The 20556-nt window shown below is 39.8% G+C and overlaps 1 protein-coding gene across 1 annotated transcript in view; it reads left to right on the forward strand.

Annotated features, from left to right (window-relative positions):
- snx19b (sorting nexin 19b) overlaps nt 1-4850 on the forward strand; it is a 164515-nt gene extending 159665 nt beyond the window's left edge. The window contains exons 11-12 of the mRNA XM_020527299.2: nt 2690-2814; nt 3279-4850. Of these exons, the coding sequence (XP_020382888.2) occupies nt 2690-2813 (124 nt within the window). The 3' untranslated portion in view covers nt 2814; nt 3279-4850. The remainder of the gene's footprint in view (nt 1-2689; nt 2815-3278) is intronic.
- Nucleotides 4851-20556: the final 15706 nt, after the last annotated feature.

Below are 20556 nucleotides of genomic sequence, written 5' to 3' on the forward strand. Positions count from 1 at the left end.
AACATGTAGATTATCAAAAATTCTACTGTACAAGATTGGAGATAGTTATATTTCAGAATTTGAGACTTGTAAGAAAGCATTTATGGAAAACACTTGGATAGTACACGAACAGTTTTTAATCTCTTCACTATAACTACTTAAGGAACTATCAGGGTTTATAAGCCAGTCTATACTTGGGATTGAATGATCCCTAACTTTGATGAAACAAAACTGGCTTACATTAACCAATTTGCATATACAAGTATTTTCATGACACTCTCCAAATGTTATATGCGCAAGCTATTGAGTGAATGAATTCTTTCTTGTCAAATCATCAAAGGAGACAGACAATACGTTCACAAATTCACAAATCTTTATTAATGTCATGATCAGAATTGGCATTTAAACTTGGACATTGTATTCGCAATTATTTAGTAGATATGGTTAAGTGGTATAATAAACAGAAATTGCAAAGGGAATACAGCCATGTCATGCGAGTTCACTATTAACTGGCTTCCCATTTAATTACATTAGACGTATGACTTGGTGTGGTTAGTTCATAATTTAACTGTTGGGTCGATGACAAGTTAACAGCATTAAATAGCTGTTCCAATAAAGTCTATCAACTTGTAATTAACAATTTTCCAGAATTTATTCAACCTCAGCCTCACAAGTTTGCGGTTGAACTGGTTGCTGAACTTCCTTCTGGGATAATGGTATTAATCTTTTTCGTTGCCAGAGCAATGATCTTGCCTTGTCCATGGCAGGTAAAGTTCCTCTCTGATCCATTGCATTAGGTAAATTCATTTTCTTCACTGGCAAGTCTATCACATTAGCTGGATTAATTTTCTCTTCCCATAATTTAAAGGAAAAGGACATTATGAATTTACTTCTTTAACCTCTTTCTCTACTGTTTTAGAGGATAAAGGGTGATTATCCAGATGTGCATTTTTCATTTTTTTTTAAGAAGTACACTCTTCGACTTTCAAGGAGCTCTATATAAATAAAACTAGTTTAAACCTCTGATACAACTTCCAGTACTAATAAACTATATTAGTGCTGCTAGTAGAAAAATTACAACACAAGCTTCTTATTTGTCGCTAAATACAATTCAATACATCCTAAATTTTCAAATTTATATTTTATTGTCTATTCTAAGGGACACATGTTTGAAAACTTGTCTGATTTTGGTGTCAAGTATTGATATCCCAGTTAATTCAGCTTACTGAAGCATTGGTATCCATTAATACATGGCTCTGATTTTACTCCACTGAATTCCCAAATCTTCCTTCAGCAAAGGTCTTGCGCAATTTCAGGTAAAGAGTAATTTAGATGCCTTAACAAGTTGCTGTGGAGTTGTTACCTTGACATATGTCTAGAAATGGTAAGAAACGCTTTGTCTAAAGAAGCGTTCAGGATTCTGTTGTGTGTTGACTCAGTTTTCAGGGCAGAATTAGTCTATTCTTAGGACATCTTTCCTACACATTACAGAGTTCTTCTAGGGATTGCATTAATTTAACAAATTATTTTTCTCCTTTAGTTTTCCCAGTCAGATAAGTTTTGGGGAAATAGTGCACTCTTTCTGAAGAGTGTCGCTAAAGGTTGAAGTGAGCGGGTGATGTTGTAATACTGGTCTTATAATCCACTTCAAACTCAAGTAAGGTAAATCAGAGTATTTTCTGAACAGTGAAAAATAAGGAGCTGTGGAAAAATCCATGGAAATTGATTATGAAAATCTGAGCAATAAGAAAGGCCAATGGAATATTGATCTTAATCTCAAACGGGTTGAAGTACAAAGGAAAGAAAGTCGTGTTTTAGCTTTAGTCAGCTCTGGGCACTGCCCCTCAGGAACAATACATTGCAGATTCATGTGAATGACGCATAGACTTCAAGAATTGTGTTAGGAAGTGGACTGCATAAACTTGGCTTATATTCTTAAGTGAAGAAGGTGGAAGAGTAATCAAGCTAGCTGTATGAAATGGTGAAAGGATTCAGTTGCATAGATAGAGAAACTACCAACTCTGGAAGGTCCGTCCAGAGCAAAGCCTATTCTTAAAGTGCAAGTATGCAATTCAGATGTAAAATCAGATTGCAGTTCTTAATTTCAAGTTCAATTCTGAAGCTTTCTTTCCTAAAAGACTGTAGGAGCTGGACCAATTGAGACTTACCGTTACATAACTCAAAGACATTTAATATTGGTATGATCAGGAGAACAAAGGGGGCTTATTAGTATGAGGTGCAGATCAATTGTGAAATAATTTAAGACCAACGAAGCAGGCATAAAAGCTGAAAAACATAATTCTGCTTGAATTTTCCTTCAACTACATTTTTCTTCATTTCTTTCTTTATTATCAATTCTGAATACTTTTTATTATTAGTGAGTGACACTAATTGGGAGGATTTCAACATTGCAATCTATGGAGGATCAGAGAAGCATTGTGATCCCAGTGCAAAATTTCATGTTCATGAGATATTTGGTGATAGGGCTTATTTGCAATATTTACAACCCAAATGATTATACAACCATTTTAATGGACAGACAGTCATGTGTCTGCCACACCTGAATCCCCATTACATGAGGTTCTGAGTCAACAGCACTAAGTCATAACATTTATGATGATAACTCCTGTGAGAATGTCTAATTTCCTTTACAATCCTTTTGCATTATAGCAGTATCTGTATTATCATGAAACCTCTTTTTATGTTGCAGACATCTGGTTTACTGCATCTGGGATCTACTGCTGGAATTCCTGATCCCAGAAGCTTCCAGTGAGGAATTTCAAAAGTCTTTGCTTTCCTGTGCTTCTGGCAGTTCTGAGAAGTTACTGGGCTGAGGTAAGTGTCTTCTGGTTGGCATTTTCTTTGTGGAATTGAAATTGTGATGCATCACATCCATGTAGGAACACACACCTTCATGAAAGTCTAAGATGGAATTTCTTCACTTCTCCATTAAGAGAAAGCATCCATGAGATCTGACAACACCACTTCCAGCTATTAGAATAGTCTTGTGAATCAAAATGAATATCTAATGAATCTATTTATCTGTAGTGTCACTGAACATGGCAGTAGCTGCTTGAAAGAAGGCTGGTCTGACTTGTGATCCAAAGTTTTTCCCCATTGTTTAATGAACTCCCATGCAAACAGGTTTCTATTCAAAATATCGTTGGGTAAAATTACTTTAGTTTGAAGACTACTAAGTAATGAACATAAATGGTCTTTTTTTGGGAATTGTTGAATCTTGTTTAATTATTAACAGTTGTAAAGCAGCCTGAACAAATTTAGCCTTTTCTCTCAAACAGGTCAAGAAGTAATCGCCCTGCAGTGACTGAATACAAAGGAAATGTGTCACGAAAACATCATATAGACATCACTACCAGAGATCAGATAAAACAAAGTATAAAAACATATTTTTGCACTACACTGTGCAAGAAAACATCCTATCTGAATTTTGTACATGTCATCTTCAGATATGTAATAAAATGACTGCTTATAATGATAGACTATTTATTGGAAGTCTGTAATGCATGATCAGACATCATCTTGCACTGCTTTGAGCTTTGTTCATCTGATATGATCTGAAGTTGTTATCAAAAGGTGTACTGGCCATCTCGAGCAGAGAGAAGGTGTTTTTGAGCAGATGTACAAAGCAATTCAAAACGATTAGAATGTTGAATATTGCAGTAAAATGAGAAACAGCTCTTCTGCAAAGGTGAGTTTTAAAAAGGTCTGGATTCATTCAATGTTTTAAAAAGCCTTTAACCAAATTTTCTGCAACAATCTTTTAAACCTTCCACCTAACAATTCAACCACATTTATACTGCTTTTACTGCTTTTGTTATGGTTGTGCCGACAAGGCCAATCTCCACAACTGCACTAATTAACAATATTTATTCATTTGTTTCTAAAATAGAGATGCAAGCACTGAATAGCACAATGTGAATTTATTACTTAGCACTTAAGAGTATTGCAAGGGCTGGAAATTTGTCAGAATTATTCCAGCTGTGATTACATGAGAATTCCACAGACATACCATGGGAATTTATTTATGTTGTTAAATGGAGAATCCGTTGTATTTTCAACAGAGTAACCGCTTGGAAAGGGAGTAGGTCCTGATAAATTTTCTGGCCAAGTGACTGAAGAACTAAAGCTGCACTCCATCCTCATTATAACGTGGTGCCTGATAACTGTCTATTTCAGTGATGAATTTGCTATAATATGGCTTTAAATGTAATACAAGATATCAAAATTAAGTTCCAATTTATTTTCTCTGGGAGATGGTTGGAATGAAAGCTTTACTTACAGAAGTCCTGTTTAAATGCTACATAATTTCTTTGTTGAACCACATGAACATTTTGCACATTTCATGTTTAAATGTAGAAGCTGAAGTTCTAGGTGTGTGTTTTATATTGCTTAGAGTATACCTCCTAAAGTATTAAAGACTTTGTGTTGTTGATCACAATAGTACTTTGGCTGAAGACTTATCAGTCATTTTAAGTAATTTATAAAGATGTGCTGCCGTTTTCTCATTGCACCAAAATTGATATTCTCCATAATAGATGATGACATTTGTTTTGTATGTGTGTGTATTATATATATATATAGTATGTATACAACAGGCTGGATTGACTGGTTGATCTTGTCTCTCCTTTTCATTTCTTCGTATGTCCATCTGCTGTAGCAGTCAAAATGAATGTTGCTTATTTTATTAACTAGTTATTTAAAAATGTGAATGAACTTGAAGTTGGAAAAAGGCACCTTAATTAAATTCTATGTTAGATTTTAGAAGTTGCCTTTGTAGCCCAACAAATTATGTTCTGTTATGCATAATGGTGCATATCATTCAATCATAAATAAAATATTCATCCACAGTCTCCTCTTTATTAGTTATTCCCTGTATCAGCTCATTTTCTTGAAATTAACTATCTTGAACAAGTTAAGCATCAAGTCTAAAGGTAATTGTGTCAAAAACAGCAAGTTTCAAATATGCAGAAATGTGATCTCCAAGTTCTGGAAACTTCAAAGTATTTCTTGGCTCTCCCTCATTAAAAGAAAAAAAACCTTTACTTCTTCCGTACATGTTAAAACCAAGATACTCAAAATTGAGACTCTCGTACACTCAAAAATCCATGCTATTAAGAGCAGCAAGTAACAACTGACTCCCTGTTTTCTAATATTCTCTCACCTGATCCTTTTCCTGTCCTAAATTCCATCTGTTTCAGTCCATTCTTCTGCCCAAGCATTAGCCTCGGCTCTGTACATTTCCTGAGTTGGAACATTGATTATTGTTAAAATGCTGCTCTCTGGTATAAACCAATCCCTCAAAGAGCAATATTCTAGGCCTCCAAGCCCAAAGGGTGTAAGTGGTTTTATGACTTCACGTATGGAGTACACGAAGCTTATTTCAATGACAGGGGTTTTATTTCTCTGATCAATACAGCATTTTATGCTTAAAATGGGGGGGAAAGTCCACATACATTAATCCATGGGCATCATTTTGACCAAGTAATATGTTTAATTGCCAGTTGTTTCATTCTTCCAACACTTTATTCTTGCAATGAATATTAAATTCCAAGGCAGAACTGAAGCTTGAATCTTTAAAGCCACAGCGAAAGGCTTCAAAATGTTGTATGTTTTTTATTGAGAGAATAGGTTAAACAGAATTGTCTTCATATTTAAGGAGGAGGAAATTTGTTCAGATATCATGTTTGATATAAATATAATATGATGATCTATATCTATATTGCTGCAGTGCATTGTATTTGGTGAGAAGCAAAAGTCCTTTACACTGCATCTGATTGACACTTTTCCGGTTGAGCATTAGGGAACTCCATACTGGCAGATGTACAAGGTGTTTTTGTAAGCATTGATGTTTCACCAAAGTGACACATCAGTTAGACACCTCTGTTATCTGCCAGAATAATATCGGGGAACCATGGATCTGTTGTATGTTTGCATAAATAGTGTATGTTTGACTGTAACTGTTATTTGTTGTCTCAAACATTTAAGTGTTCACTGACCGATCCCAGTTGTAAAATGCAATATTGCTGTTTCTAAGAATTGTGAACTTGCCAAACATGAAACATTGTTGTCTTCTTAACGTTAAATTAATGGGGTCCGTTTTAACTGCTCCTGCTTGGAGCGAAACTGACAACAGCAGATTCGTTGCACAATTTACAACCTTCCCGTTGAAGTCAATAGGAAGGAAAATGAAGCAGAATGTAAAACAGGTGGTGAGGCCATTGTCACCCACCTCCCACTCAGTAAGAACAGTTAAAATTGATCTCAATATTTCTGCTCAAAATCTGAGTACTTCCATGATTTATAACACCTAACTGTCTGTAGAGGTATTTATGGAGAATTATGCAGTAGAATTTTGTAAAATATGATGTACATTGTGCATTAAAATTCTATAGAATAAAAATAAGTTCTGATCTTTATTTCCTCAATATTTTCTAATCAAATCATTGTGAGCACTATTAGTGATAATGACCTTGAATTTTGTTCTTGGGACGAGGATGCAGAATCAGGAGAAAACGTGGCTCCCTAACCCCCCCCCACCTCCCCCAGAAATGTCCACCTATATTTTTGATTTTTAGTTATGAGGGCTGGAAGGGCAGGCTGGTTTGGGGGGTCAGGCCAAGTGACCAAGGAAGAACCTAAGAAGCTGCTTGATTCCCAGGGCACGCTGGTGGAAAGCCTGTCTGGCATCTCTGGCATTGAATTTGTAATTTAAAAGGAAAGATGTAAACAGTCTCATCTCTTACACTCATCCCCCTCACTCTCTATACTCCATTCATATCAAACTGTGCCCATGTACCCACATCCCCTTGGCCCTTCATACTTCCATGACAATCTACCTATTTCCCATGGTCATTATATGTCAGATGCACCCAACCATCTCCTTTCTAGCCCTGTGCTATTTATACCTGTCATTTTATACGTGTCATTTTATACCTCTCATTTACCCTCTTTTGCCCTTCCCTCTGCATGCCAACTCACATTATAAAGGATGGGAATTAAGAACAGCTTCTTCTCCACTGTTATCAAACATCTGAATGGACCTCTGAAATTTTAAATTTAAACGTTGGCCTCGCTCTTTGCGCACCTTCTCTGCAGCCGTAACATAGAGCGAAAACACAGTTCTATTACCCTAATGCACTTTGTATGGTATCTACCTGTACTGCACGCAAAACAAAACTTTTCACTGTACCTAGGTACATGTGACAATAATAATTCAAATCAAATAATAATAAATCAAATCAGGAAGGCTTCCCAACATAATATAATGTTACTCACCTTTTGGTGACGACACTACTGGGGATAAAAAAACACTCATTGACACAGAAAAGGCAGCACTTGCTGACATTGAGGAGCAAGCACATGAGCGCCGATATCTCAAATATACTTAAAAAAGAGTGATAAGTAAATAATGACAGTTTTAGTGAAAGTATATCAGCTAAGAGAAATAAAGTTAAGCAAAGTAGAGCATTTATTTTTGAAAAATTTGGCTTAATATTTGCACGTATGCATGCCATGGGCAATAATTTGTGGGGGTACTGCACACTCGGTAATCAGCATTGGAGAGTTGGTGTCAGCAAACTTATGATACAAAAAATACCCACTGCATTGAAATTGCTTCAACTGATCCTTTATGTAAACAAATATATCAAATGCTTAAAAACTTATTTCAACCAACATTTCAATTCAGTGAGCTGTTGGAGCTGTCCATCGCTGTGAGACCCAGTTTGTGAAAATGAAAGTTTATGAAATCTCACTCATCACAAATCCTATAATGGTTTTATTTGGCCAGGCACTCTGAAATACCTACTCAGTTATTTTAGTCCCCATTTGGTAGACAGCTGCACAGCAGCTTTGCTAGTTCCAAAGAGTTCATACACTTTTTGCATGTAAGCATGTCATTTTACAATCCCAAAAAGTGCCTTACCTTCACCTAGGTGTCCTGAATCCATATCCTAAAGGGAACCATCCCTCGGATGCCGCTACTGAGAAAAACACTTTCATTCATAAAAATGCATTTTGACTGTTCTAGATATGACACTTGCTGACACTTGACAGAATGAGATTTGTTGACAGGGCATAACAAATTGGAGAGTTCCAAGGGCTTTATGCACCTTTTAAACACAATCTTCTTCATGGCTCTCCCAAAACGTCTGACCCACCTCCCCGTCCCCCCCACCCTCAAGGGATGCTGGACACCCCTCACTCCTAAGTTGTCCTGAGACTCTATCCACCTCAATTCTTTGAAGGGGTACCTGGCTATCTGAAAAAATGGACTGAGAATAGATTAGGCCTTACCTGGCCTAATCTCCACATTCCAGCCATGAAAGACTTCAAAATCTGATTTCAGTCAGCTAGTCATTCAAGTAGTCATCTGCTTCTGGACGCAATGCATACCTGAACAACAGCGTCTCAACCCTGCAATGGGTCAGGTGCCAGCGGGTTTAAGATTACCAACTTCTTTTGGCTATTTTTGCCAAGGCGGTGATACTGTCTGTGCTAAGGCTACGAACGCATCTACCTTTTTCACTTCTGTAATGCTTCAAGGCTTCTTCCAAAAGATAGTTTCTGTTTAGGGCCAGTAAACTTGTAGTATAAGAATTAATCAAGAAATGGGATATTGCACTAATTCTTTCATTCATGAATTATGAAGTCTAAGGGTTTAAACAGGTTCAATACTAGAGAAAATAATTGCAACTTGTCAATAAGAACATCAGAGGTGTATTGCATAGTAATTTCATAAGATGAAATTAGCATTATGTATTTTATGTCTGATTTTGGAAGTTCTAAAACAGTAACCAAAATTGTGCATTCAGTCTCCTGTCTTTAGGTGTTTAGATGTCGAATTTTTAAACACTAGACAACCATTAAGCCTAACTTGGTGACAAGTGATAATGGGCTAACCTCACCAATTTCCATCCTTGTTTCTTTGTCCAATCTTCAAGTTCCTTTCTGTTCTTTTTCCACAAATCACAAATGACAAGATCATTTCAACCATAAATCTGAACAGTTAAGAGTTGATAAATTGCATATGCAAAGACATATCTCAAATAGAATATGTACTGGTATGGATACAATTTTTATTCTCATCATTGCAAGTGAAAATGAAAATCATTTTGTTATTGGTGGTGTGATGAACATGAGTCAAAAATCTCTTAAAGTTGTTCACATTGACTGCTAAATTCCTAATGTTTGGCTGAATGTTTGACAATATAATGAAGCTATTTTATACCTAGGGGGTAGACTTTCCAGCCCCAGGATGATGAGGGTGATGGTGAGAAATTTGATGAATTGGATTTTACGTCAAGCAAGCCCCTTCTGGACCTTGGCCTGGATGTTGAGACAAGTGTCTCATTTGTGAGTGGTGAGAGACTGGCAGGGTTTATTGCTTATGATCACCCTCATTATTAACTAATGACACTCCTACATTCACCTGTGGATAGACACAAGATGCTTTCCCCTCCTTCACTTTTTGACATCCCTTATCAGGTTTTACTTGTTAACATTCCATTAGTCACACAGGTGTTTTCCTGGTGGTGGAGAATATAGAATAAAGTTTTTGCACAATGGTATCCTTTTTACTGTATCACCCTGATTTTGGGAAAATATAAGCACTACTGCTGGGCCCCCTTTGGGTGCAGTGGTAGTGTAGGGTAATTTAAAAAAAGAAACACGATGCTAGACTTCCTGATGTGTCTGATCCTGCCATTCTGGGTCTCTATCTTAGACACCCAGCACCTACATCTCTGTGGGTAGTAGCCACAAACACCCCATTTATAGTACATTTCATCACCTCAATGCTGCCCTTTGGAGTGCACAGGCACGTTTGGTTGCATGCTGACTTCCAGGAACACAGTGTGTAGGTACAGGCGCTCAGTTCACAGACCGGACCCAGATTCATCTTGGCTTCTCGCTCACATTCTTAACTCTCACCCGCTTTGCACCTACCTGAATAATCACATCATCCCTTCTTTGTTTTGCCTTGCGTTTTTGCACTCTGCCCTCTCAGCCACACTATAACAGTGCACTGTAGTTCTGTGTTGCCTTGCTGTTTAGTGCAGGCACAAAGCTCGGCAGCTATCTCAGTTAAGAGGGTGGACATGTTGCTGTACGACAAGGAGCTATGTCAGTCTCGCATCTACAGCCTGCACCAGAAGCCTGCATAGAAAATATAGTGCGTGTGCATCAACTATGGCTATGTGTCAATGTCAAAGGGATGCTGCAGTCATTCCAGTAGCTCATGCATTCAGTCAAGAGCAGCATCTGATCATGGACTTAGGGGTTTGGGGACTGTCAGTTGTGTGCTTGGGACAGTCAGGGTGACAGGCTCCATCTCACTATAGAGTTTTGGGAATGGGCCAGAGTCGCCCTGGCAGGTCCAGTGAAAGCAGTCGGGAATTGTGGATCCTCAGTCAGCGACGTAAACAGAGAGCATCGGGGTGGGGCGTCTGTCTTGTTATCAGTCAGGGCTGTCAGAATAAGGTTCAGAATTTAGTATTTCACGTAGAGTCATTCCAGGCCCTCCTTTTTGGAGTGCTGCATGTTCCACTCTATGGACCAGAATGCAGAGCCATCATTTGTGAGTGATGCAAATGCTGACTGCATGCATTACTAAGGACTGTAGTGATTGGGATGAGATCAGTCAAGTGACACGGTGGCTCAGTGGTTAGCACTGCTGCCTCACAGCGCCAGGGACCTGGGTTCAATTCCACCCTCAGGCAACTGTCTGTTTGGAGTTTGCACATTCTCCCCGGGTCTGTGTGGGTGCTCTGGTTTCCTCCCACAGTCCAAAGATGTACAGGCTAGGTAGATTGGCCATGTTAAATTGCCTGTAGTGTTCAGGTGGGTTATAAGGTGATGGGTCTGGGTGGGATGCTCTGAGGTTCGGTGTGGACTTGTTGGGCCGAATGGCCTGTTTCCACACTGCAGGGATTCTATGAATAAGAATTCCCTGATTGAGGCTGTTAATCTGGTTCTGCTCACTCTAGAAGCCAGTTAAGACCGAACTGGGTCAGTGTCATGTACTATGCACATGTAAATAAAGGGTGTCTTGGTAATCGGATACTGGCCCCTGTGGAGTTATTTCAAGGACCTATCTGTTTCTTATGTTCCCCTCACAGGTTCATTGCAAACATGAATGGTGGATTCAGCCCTAGCAGGTGTTGCTGTTTCAGTTGCAGAGATAGAATGAAGGTGCAGTGAAATGGATGAAGAACAAATGTACCAGTAAGTCCAGGACCAGCAGCAATGTCCAGCAAATGCTGAGCAGCCTCCACATGAGGAGGTCACTCGGGATGTGCAGGAGGTAAAGGAGAGCCTGACTCTTTCATCCCTCAATGCCATTTCCTCCGGGTGAGTTAGACTCAATGTCAGTGCAGCTGATATCCTGGAGCACTGTCACAATTGTGCCACCTACTGGCAGGGAACCTGTCACATGAAGGACCGGTGGCTATCCCATACTAGTGGCTGCCCACTGATAACCGTGTTCAATGTTTATGCAACTGGCACCATCCAAGGAACCCACTGGGCATCTGCTTGGGACTTCTCACTCAGCCACCCATAAGTGTTTAAAGGCTGTCACCAATGACATTTGTGCCTAGTATGCTGCTTCATCTCATTTTATTGCGAAGAGGTCAGTGCTACAGCATGGGCAAGAGGATTCAGTAACATAGCTGGCCTCCCCCAGGCACAGAATGTACCTGCTATCTTGGGAACTGCTATTGTGCCTACATCATTTAGAGCTCTCATGTTCCTGCTGCATCTGAGGGCGCAGATACCTTGACAAAAGCTGCCGTCTGCGACCATGGCTGATGACTCTACACAATCCCCCTGACTAAGATGGAGCATAGATACAATGCAGACCATTCTTCAACTAGGGCCATGATGAAGCAGACTATAGGCCTCCTGAAGTTGAGGTTCTGATTCTTGGATCGGTCTCAGGAAGCCTTGCAGTATATTCCAGACAGAGTATACGTCCTAGCGTGCGGAACTCTGTACAGTGGAGCAGGCAAAGAGGGAATGTGATGCAGGCTGATGAGCTGGGAAAATGGGAGCAGCCTTCAAGGAAGAGGCTGAGGAGATTCAGCAGGATGGACATCACCTCCCACTGATAGAGCATATCAGTGTCAGGTGCTATAAGTCAAACAGGATTTAATTGACACCAGTGCCGGTAGATGAGAGCTGGGTGACTATTCATTGACTTTAAAATTGTTGTTGTTCGAAATGCAAACAGTTAATGTGAGAGGCAACTGCATCTTCTGTTCGTTGTATTTCTGCATCTGGAACATAAGAGTTCTAAAGGATCTGAGTCTCGTAACAATTCCCGGAAATAACAAGTGTTATTTTTGTTTGCTTTTGATGTTGGTGAACAGCGGTGAATGTTTGGAACTCCTTGAAGCTTCCCTTCATATGATGGGCCCAGATTGATCAATGATAAGATGCAGGGTTACAGTGTGGACTGAGTAGCAGATAGAGAAAGGATTGTGAGATGGGATATGGCTAAGGGCAGGTGAGCTGTGTACCTAAACAGCGATAGATGTCGGAATGTACCATTGTATGTGCAAAGAGGTGTCAGCTACCTATGTTCCGTGAGATGTGTTCTTTTATGGCATGGTGCTGACAGTGAGGGGCAACTCCGAACTGCGAACGCTTTACCAGCTGCGTGGCTGGGGGTCAAAGCCAGCACAAGTGATCCTGGGAAATTCCAATAGCAGCGAGAATTTCCACTGATGGCAAGTGGGAGAACCCAGCTAACATTGGACAAGAAAGGTGCCACGGGGCATGGTAGATAGTGAATGATACAGATTTGGGGTGATAATGTGAGAAAACCCACTCAGCCTCACAGACAGAAATCCTCCCATAAAACTTGACAAAACTGACACTTCGCTGTTATCCAATAAGATTCAACCCTATTCTTCAATGCCTTATTAATTTAACGATCCTTTATTTATATATTTATATTAATCTTAATCCCTAAAAAGAAACCCCTCCTATCTCGATCAGCTACAAATTTGCTCATTTGGATCTATCTTCTCTCTATCCTGTTTAAAAGGTTAAAGATTTAGCATAAATTAAACAAGGTTTGACACTTTGGCTTAAGCAACACAATATGTACAAATTATTTCATATATGTAAAAAATGTACTGTGACTAGATGTGGGAGGGAAGCATTTTATACACAAAAAATGAAAAACATATTTCTGTCATGTAATATACCTTTTAATGTGCCCCAAAGGAAGGAGGAAAGTACAAGAATTCTGGCTCAACAAACCGTCAAAAGTCAACACTCCTCCAGTTTTCATTTGAACAACAGGGTTACAGTAGTGTAGCAGCAGTGTTCCAGAATGAATAATTTAGATGCATGGATGAAATAATCCTGTGAATGTTAGTTCAAGTCCCACTGTGTCATTTTTTGAAAATCTCAAGTCAGTTTAAAAATCTGGAGATAAGAAAATTGGCAATCAAATTATCAGAATGCCAATCAAAAAAAAAACCTAAGGTTCTCCGATGATTTTAGGAAACAAAAATGACAGGAAAGCCCAGGAGAAAGGGACAAACCCTTAAAATTGAACAAGGCCTGACATGAGGAAACATTTGTTCATATGAAAGGTATTAGAAATCCAGGACTCTCTTCTGCAAAAACAGTGTCAAGTCTAGGTTAGCTGAAAATGGGAAAACTGAGGTTGGTACTTTTTTTGTTAGGCAAGGGTATGGAGGCATATGGAAGCCAAGGTTTTAGAGTAGAATTGTAGCTCGGGTTGTGGATGTTGTGGTTGGTTGGCTCACTGAGCTGGTTTGTTGTTCCGCAGATGGTTCATTACCCTGCTGGGTAACATCATCAGTGCAGCTTCCGATGAAGCGCCATTGTATTTTTCCGCCTGTTATTTAACCTCTGGAGTCCGTTGAGCTGGATTACCTCACTTCCGGTTTTCCTTCGCAATAGAGTGTATATGGGGTCAATGTTCTATGTGTTTGTTGATGGCTTTCTTTGTGGAGTACCAGGCTTCTAAGAATTCCCGTCCTTGTCTCTGCTTTGCTTGTCCCAGGATCTTGGTGTTGTCCCAATCGAATTGGTGGTTCTCCTTATCCATGTGGATAGAGTTGAGTGAGTATTGGTCATGTCTTTTTGTTAGCCAGTTGATGTCCGTGTACCCTTGTTGTTAATTTCCTTCCTGTTTGTCCGATGTAGTGTTTGTCACAGTCTCTGCAGGGAATCTGCACATAGAACTTGACCCCATATATACTCTATTGCGAAGGAAAACCAGAAGTGGGGTAATCCAGCTCAACGGACTCCAGAGTTTAAATAACAGGCGGGAAAACACAACGGCGCTTCATTGGAGGCTGCACTGATGATGTTATCCAGCAGGGTAATGAAACGTCTGTGGAACAATGAACCAGCTCGGCGAGCCAACCAAACACAATATGGAAACCAAGTTGGGTGAATGGAGTTAAAATACAGATCAGTCATGATGTAACTGAAGGTTAGAACATGCTCAAGAGACTGATGGCCTCTCTCATTCTTATGTCTTGAGAAAACATGCTATCCCAAAATGCTGTGGCCCAAATGTGACTGTACTCTCACAGCTACCTGGCTGTGACTCTGAGCTGATGTGTGAAGTAACCCATTGTATCAAACCACTTCTTGTCATTAAAGAAGACTGCCTACAATAACCTTCTCAGGGTCACGTGCAGGAAAGGTTAGTGACACCCAAATTGCAAGAATGAAAACAACACAGCACCTAAGTTCAGCATGTATTCGTGGAAAAAAGAACTCATACTCACGATACTTGTTGGACAATTTGATTATTACATCTTGTTTTACACAGTGCAAGCATAAAATACAGTGAACAAGGAATTTGGAATGTTTATTAACATATGCTAACATTTAAGCGGATAGACCAGGCATTACAGAATTTTTGACATTTAATAGCAAGGGAGCATTTTTTTTAAATTCGAAAAATGACTGAGTTGCAATGTAGGAATGCAAGCAGATGCTTTAGATCAGGTCTTTTCCTCTCCTTATAAACCGGACATTTTACTTCAACTAATACAGACCCCAGGTGTCAGTTGCGTTTCATAGTTGCCAAGGCACTCTTTAGTCTGAAATGTTGTATGTCTAGCAATGCCCTTGACATGAGCAGGCTTCTTAAACCAAGCAACAATCCAGACATAAGTTACATACTAAGAGCTGGGCAATTCACCTTTATTTTAACTGTATATTCATTCATGGGATGTAGACATTGCTGGCTAGGCCATCTCTAATTGCCCTTGAGAAGTTGGTAGTGAGCTGCCTTCTTGAACCATGGCAGTCCTTGGGATGTAAGTACATTTACAATGCTGTTTGGAAGGGAGTTCCAGGATTTTGACCCAGCAACAGTGAAGGAATTGTGATGTAATTTCCAAGTCAGGATGGTGTGTGGCTTGGACAGAAAATTGCATGTGGTGGTCTTTCCTGTCCTTCTAGGTGATAGAGGTTATAGGCTTGGAAGGTGCTGCTGAAGTGCATCTTATGTATGATGCACTCTGCAGCTGCTGTATATCAGTGGTGGAGGGTAGGAATGTTGAAGATGGTAGATGGGTTGCCTATCAAGCAAGCACCCCATCAATCTCATTTGTGATTTTAAAAAATCTTATTTCTGCTATTTTGCATTTTGGTCATCTTTGCAATTCATCATGGCCTTGCCTGGTTTGTAAATATCTTTTGATTTTGACTGGCCTGGAAAAAGAAATGCTATTGTGCAATATTTCAAATGTACGATCTGGGTTTCATGTTTAGGTTTAATGACCTTCTTATCGACAAGTTTATGAAAACAAAACTCAAAAATAGCAAAAGGTCAACATTAATATTGATTAAAAAGCAGCAAGATGTAAGATTTGTTTGACTATGTTGTCATTGAAACAGAGTAACTCTTATAAGATTGGCATTTTGTATGCACCGTGGTTAATCAATCAACATTTTCCTAAGGAACGAGTGTGCAATAAAAGTAGTTTGCCACTAAGGGAACTGTACAATCATTCTCATTTTTTTGGGCAAAGTGGACGATGAAACATCAGGGGAATGACTAGTGGTTAGCTCTTCAGAGAGCTGGCACAGGTACCTTGGGCTAAATGCACAAAATAGACTTTCATTTTCACTGCCCAGCACTGATTTTGTGGAATGGACCACCCGCTTGTTTTTGAATCAGTCCAATCTTCATCCCATTGATTTTACTAACATACAACTGGAAAGAATTAACTGTGCTTTCTGCTTTTCCTAATTATGAAGGAAAACAGTTTGGTTTAATAATCACACTATGGAATAAATTTTCTTGGAGTTTCACCTACTTTAACTTCAGTGGACTGCCTGTTTATTATACATGTAAATCAGATTTACACCAAGATTACAGTGTGAGAAGCAGTGAGGATATTTCACCCCAATATTTTCTTTTGAATCATGGACAAAACATTGAAATGTTCTCTGTGAGTTGATGTTAGAAACATAGAATGCCTACAGCATGGAAGCAGGCCATTCAGCCCATCAGGTCCACATCAGCCCTCCTTATCCCTGTAACACCACGTTTCCATTTTTACACAGTCACCCAAGGCTGAATTGAACCTGGATCCCTGGTGCTGTGAGGTAACAGTGCTAACCACTGTGCCACATCATTGTTTGAGTCCACTTTGAAGCTAACAGACCCAGTGATATGTGCTCATGTAGTTCTTTGAAAACATTTATTTTAATATGTTTATGTTTCATATTAATATTTCAGAAGAATTGTGGCGACCACACAGGAATGGCCAAGATCAGTGAATGTAACTTCAAGTGTTAAACAATTGCACCAGCCAGCTCAGAAACTGCTCAATTCATAATTTTCCGTGCACTTATTGACCAACAACTTGTCTCAGTCAGGACTTGTACCTGGGGTTCTTGCGTTTCCCCCTCCCATCCTCACTGACTTGGTTCACATGTGACCTCAACACATTGATGACAACCATATCACCCAAACAGGTCACACAACTTTCACTGACAAACTTGTACCTGTCTGACTCCCAGAAGAGCTTGGGCACAGTCAGATGCATGAGGAACTGACTGGTGGAATAAAAACAGAAATTGCTGGAGAAACTCGACAGGTCTGGCAGCATCTGTGGAGAGAGAAACAGCGTTAATATTTCAAGTCCAGTGACCATTCGTCAGAGCTGATAGTAACTAGGAAAGGTGGTATGTATGCTGAAGACAGGGGGTGGGGTAAAGGAATGAGCAGTAGGTGGAGGCAGAGCCCAGAGGGAGAGAAAGACAGGCAGATAAATGAATGCATAATGGTAAGTCAGGGAGAAAGAAAAGCTGATAATGGGGACCATAGGTAGGTGAAAGTGGATTGGCTATGCTGAAAACAGTTGTGAATTAATTCTGAAGAAGGCTCGCTGAACTCAGAACATCAACCCCACTTTCTCTCCTCAGATGCTGCCTGACCTGCTGAGTTTCTCCAGAAATTTGTTTTTGTCTCATACTTCCAGCATCAGCAGTTCTTTGTTTTATTCTAATAACCCTTGGGAGGTAGGTGCACTGCATTTTGAGACACTGTGGCAGAGGATAATGCTGGTTGAGACTGTGGTCACCAACAGAGTTGCGACCATTGAAGGTGAGGGAATCCTCCTTTTCTTCTTCCACTTCCCCTCATCCCACAGTCTACTCTTGTTGAGACATGATGATGGAGCAAGCATCAATTTCTTGCTTTCTCCTCTCCTCACAATAAAACAAGCTTTGATTTTCTGATCCCCAACATCGCAACATGTCTAGGCCAGTGAAGGAAGGTGATAATGAAAAGCCACTACAACTTTATTTCATTGTCATAGCCATAGGCTGACATGCTGTGTAGTGAGAGGGGAGCACAGAGGTTGGATCTGTTTGTGGTTTGGCACTTGGACACAGGTGGCCTGCAGCAAATGCAGGGCCAGAGAATAGGATAGATCCAGCTCACTGGAGAGTGATGCCGTGCGTTAGCTCTGCTACAGCAGTCTGTAAATAATGCCTTATGTAGCCCAAGCTGTAGAAGAACTTTGAAAGGTTGGCACACTGCAGAACAGCCAGAAAGCCTACATTCTGTGGAGCTAACTATGATGCAGCATCTGATGGTCAATGTCTTTGCTTCTATTTCAGCACATCAAAATGATGTCATGCAGATTGCTGGCATTTGGATTGCTGGTTTGGAATAGCAGCATGCAAAAGTATTCAGATCATTCCTATAATCAGTTCTCAGATTGCAGATTTTGGCAGATTGGGCCATTAACATCCCCGTTGGCCCTGGAAAAAAATCACCTACAAGCTATTTTTTGACCTGGAATTAATTTGAGAGAGGTGGGGTGGTATTGGGATCTCAACATTGTGCCTCTCATCAAAAATTCCAGCCCCCTCCCCACCTCCAGACTCAGCTGGAAGATAGGGTACAGAGGGGGCTAAATTCTGCCCAAATGTCTAACCTGAGTGAAGTCAGTTCTGATCAGAGGTATAGGTAGAGTGGACAGCCAGAGACTTTTTCCTAGGATGGAGGTAGCTATTACGAGGGGGCATAGTTTTAAAGTGAGTGGAGGTAGATATAGGGGAGACGTCAGAGGTAGGTTCTTTACTCAGAGAGTGGATGGGGCGTGGAGTTGGCCTCATTAGGGGCATTTAAGCGGTTATTAGATAGACATATGGATGATAGTATTAGGTAGGGGTGGAGGTTAGATAGACCTTAGGGTTTAGGGTAAAAGTTCGGCACAACATCGTGGGCCAACGGGCCTGCACTGTGCTGTACAGTTCTATGTTCTATGGTCTATGAAGCATGGAATTTATAAAAGCAAATACTGAATACAGATTCAGGAAATCTGGAACAAAACCAGAAAGTACCTGAGAAACTCAGCAGGTCTGGCAGCATTTGTGGAGAGAGAAACAGAGTTAGTGTTTCAAAACTGGTATAAATCTTCTTCAGAACTGAGGTTGATTCTTTTGTCAAACATTAAACACGGAGAAAAATTCACTATTACAAAAGTGAGCTTTGAATAATATGTATCATTGCATTTTTGTATATTTGAAGAAAGATATTTCTTTAAGTTCTTAAATTTGAAATCCCAGTTAGATAACTTCAGTGAATCTACTGGTGGGAGTACCCCAGAAAAGCTGAATAGTAAATTTAAGAACAGCGACTGAATGTGGAAATGCCAAACTTGGAAACGTGCCACCGTTGGATATAGGATACCTATATGTCAACTGATCATATCATTTAGCATTGAATTCAACTATTTTTTGATATCAGACTCAGCTCCTATTTTGTTTAATGGTCTTTTCCTGGTTTGTTTGTTTCTTAATTACTTTGTTTTTTGTTGGCTGCTTCCTGCCATTCACACCACCTCTGGACATTTTTTTCTTACTTGTCCCATTGCCTCTTTCTTTGGTATAATTTGTAATGTGAAACTTTATGTCATCTAATTTCCTACACCAACACCACCACACCCTCCCCATAGCCCAAATAGCTTCTATGCGATTACTGGGCTTCCCTTTCACTTTGCTTCCTACCCTCCTCCTTTATACTTAACCAAAACGGTCTGCATTTCTAACTCTTCTCAGGTCTGATAAAAGATCACAGACCTGAACAGTTACCTTGTTTTGTACTCACCACAGAAGCTGCCAGACCTCCTGAGCGTTTTTAGTATTTTCTCCTCTTATTTCAGATTTCGCTTTTGTGTTGTAGCAATCGTGCATGTCTTTGGGTTCCTTCTCAGTCCAGAGCAGCTCTCCAGTCAGCGTGAAGTCACATTTCATTGTGTGCAATAAAGGGATGTTTCCTACACTCCTGTGTTTTCACTCCACGTACCAAGCATGGAGAGAAAATTCTCTCACTGATCAAAACAAAACCTAATAAGTGTTTACTTTAAACAAAAACGGAGCAACATGGTTCAGAAAAGGCTATTTATTGGTTCCATCGGCTTGTTAATTGTAAGGGAGCTGTCTTTATTTGAAAGACATACTATGTGAAAATACATACAAGAATAATAAGTTCACCTGTCCAGTGAATTAGAAACATGGAGGTCAGGGCAAGGGGGATTAGTACTGGTAGCATGAAGGGGAAACACATTTTCGCATGAAAGAATATTTAAACATGATCCGTATCTATTTGTCACGCAAAGATAGGCAGAAGAGTAAGTTGTGAAGAGGACGTAAGGATTCTGCATAGGTTAAGTGAGTGGGCAAAATTAGGCAGATGGAATTATAATGTGAGAAATATGAACTTGTCCACTCGGTGGGAAGCATAAAAATATTGTTTAAATGGTGGGAGATTGCAAACTCTGCAGAACAGAGAGGTATACTTGACTGGAAACATAGAAAGTCATAAGTCATACGGCACAGAAGAGGCCCTTCAGCCCAAAAGTCTGTGCTAACTTATGCGTCACAAGAAGTTAACATGTAGGTTCAGCAAATATTAGGAAGGCAAACATAATGTTGTCATCTATTGCAAGAGAATGGCATATAAACATAGGGAGATAAGGTCAAGTGGACAGGGAATTGGTGAGACAACAATTGAACTTGTGGTTTTCTTAATTAAGA

This window comes from Rhincodon typus, chromosome 32 (genome assembly GCF_021869965.1).
Source record: "Rhincodon typus isolate 14 chromosome 32, sRhiTyp1.1, whole genome shotgun sequence".
NCBI classification, from domain to species: Eukaryota; Metazoa; Chordata; class Chondrichthyes; order Orectolobiformes; family Rhincodontidae; genus Rhincodon; species Rhincodon typus.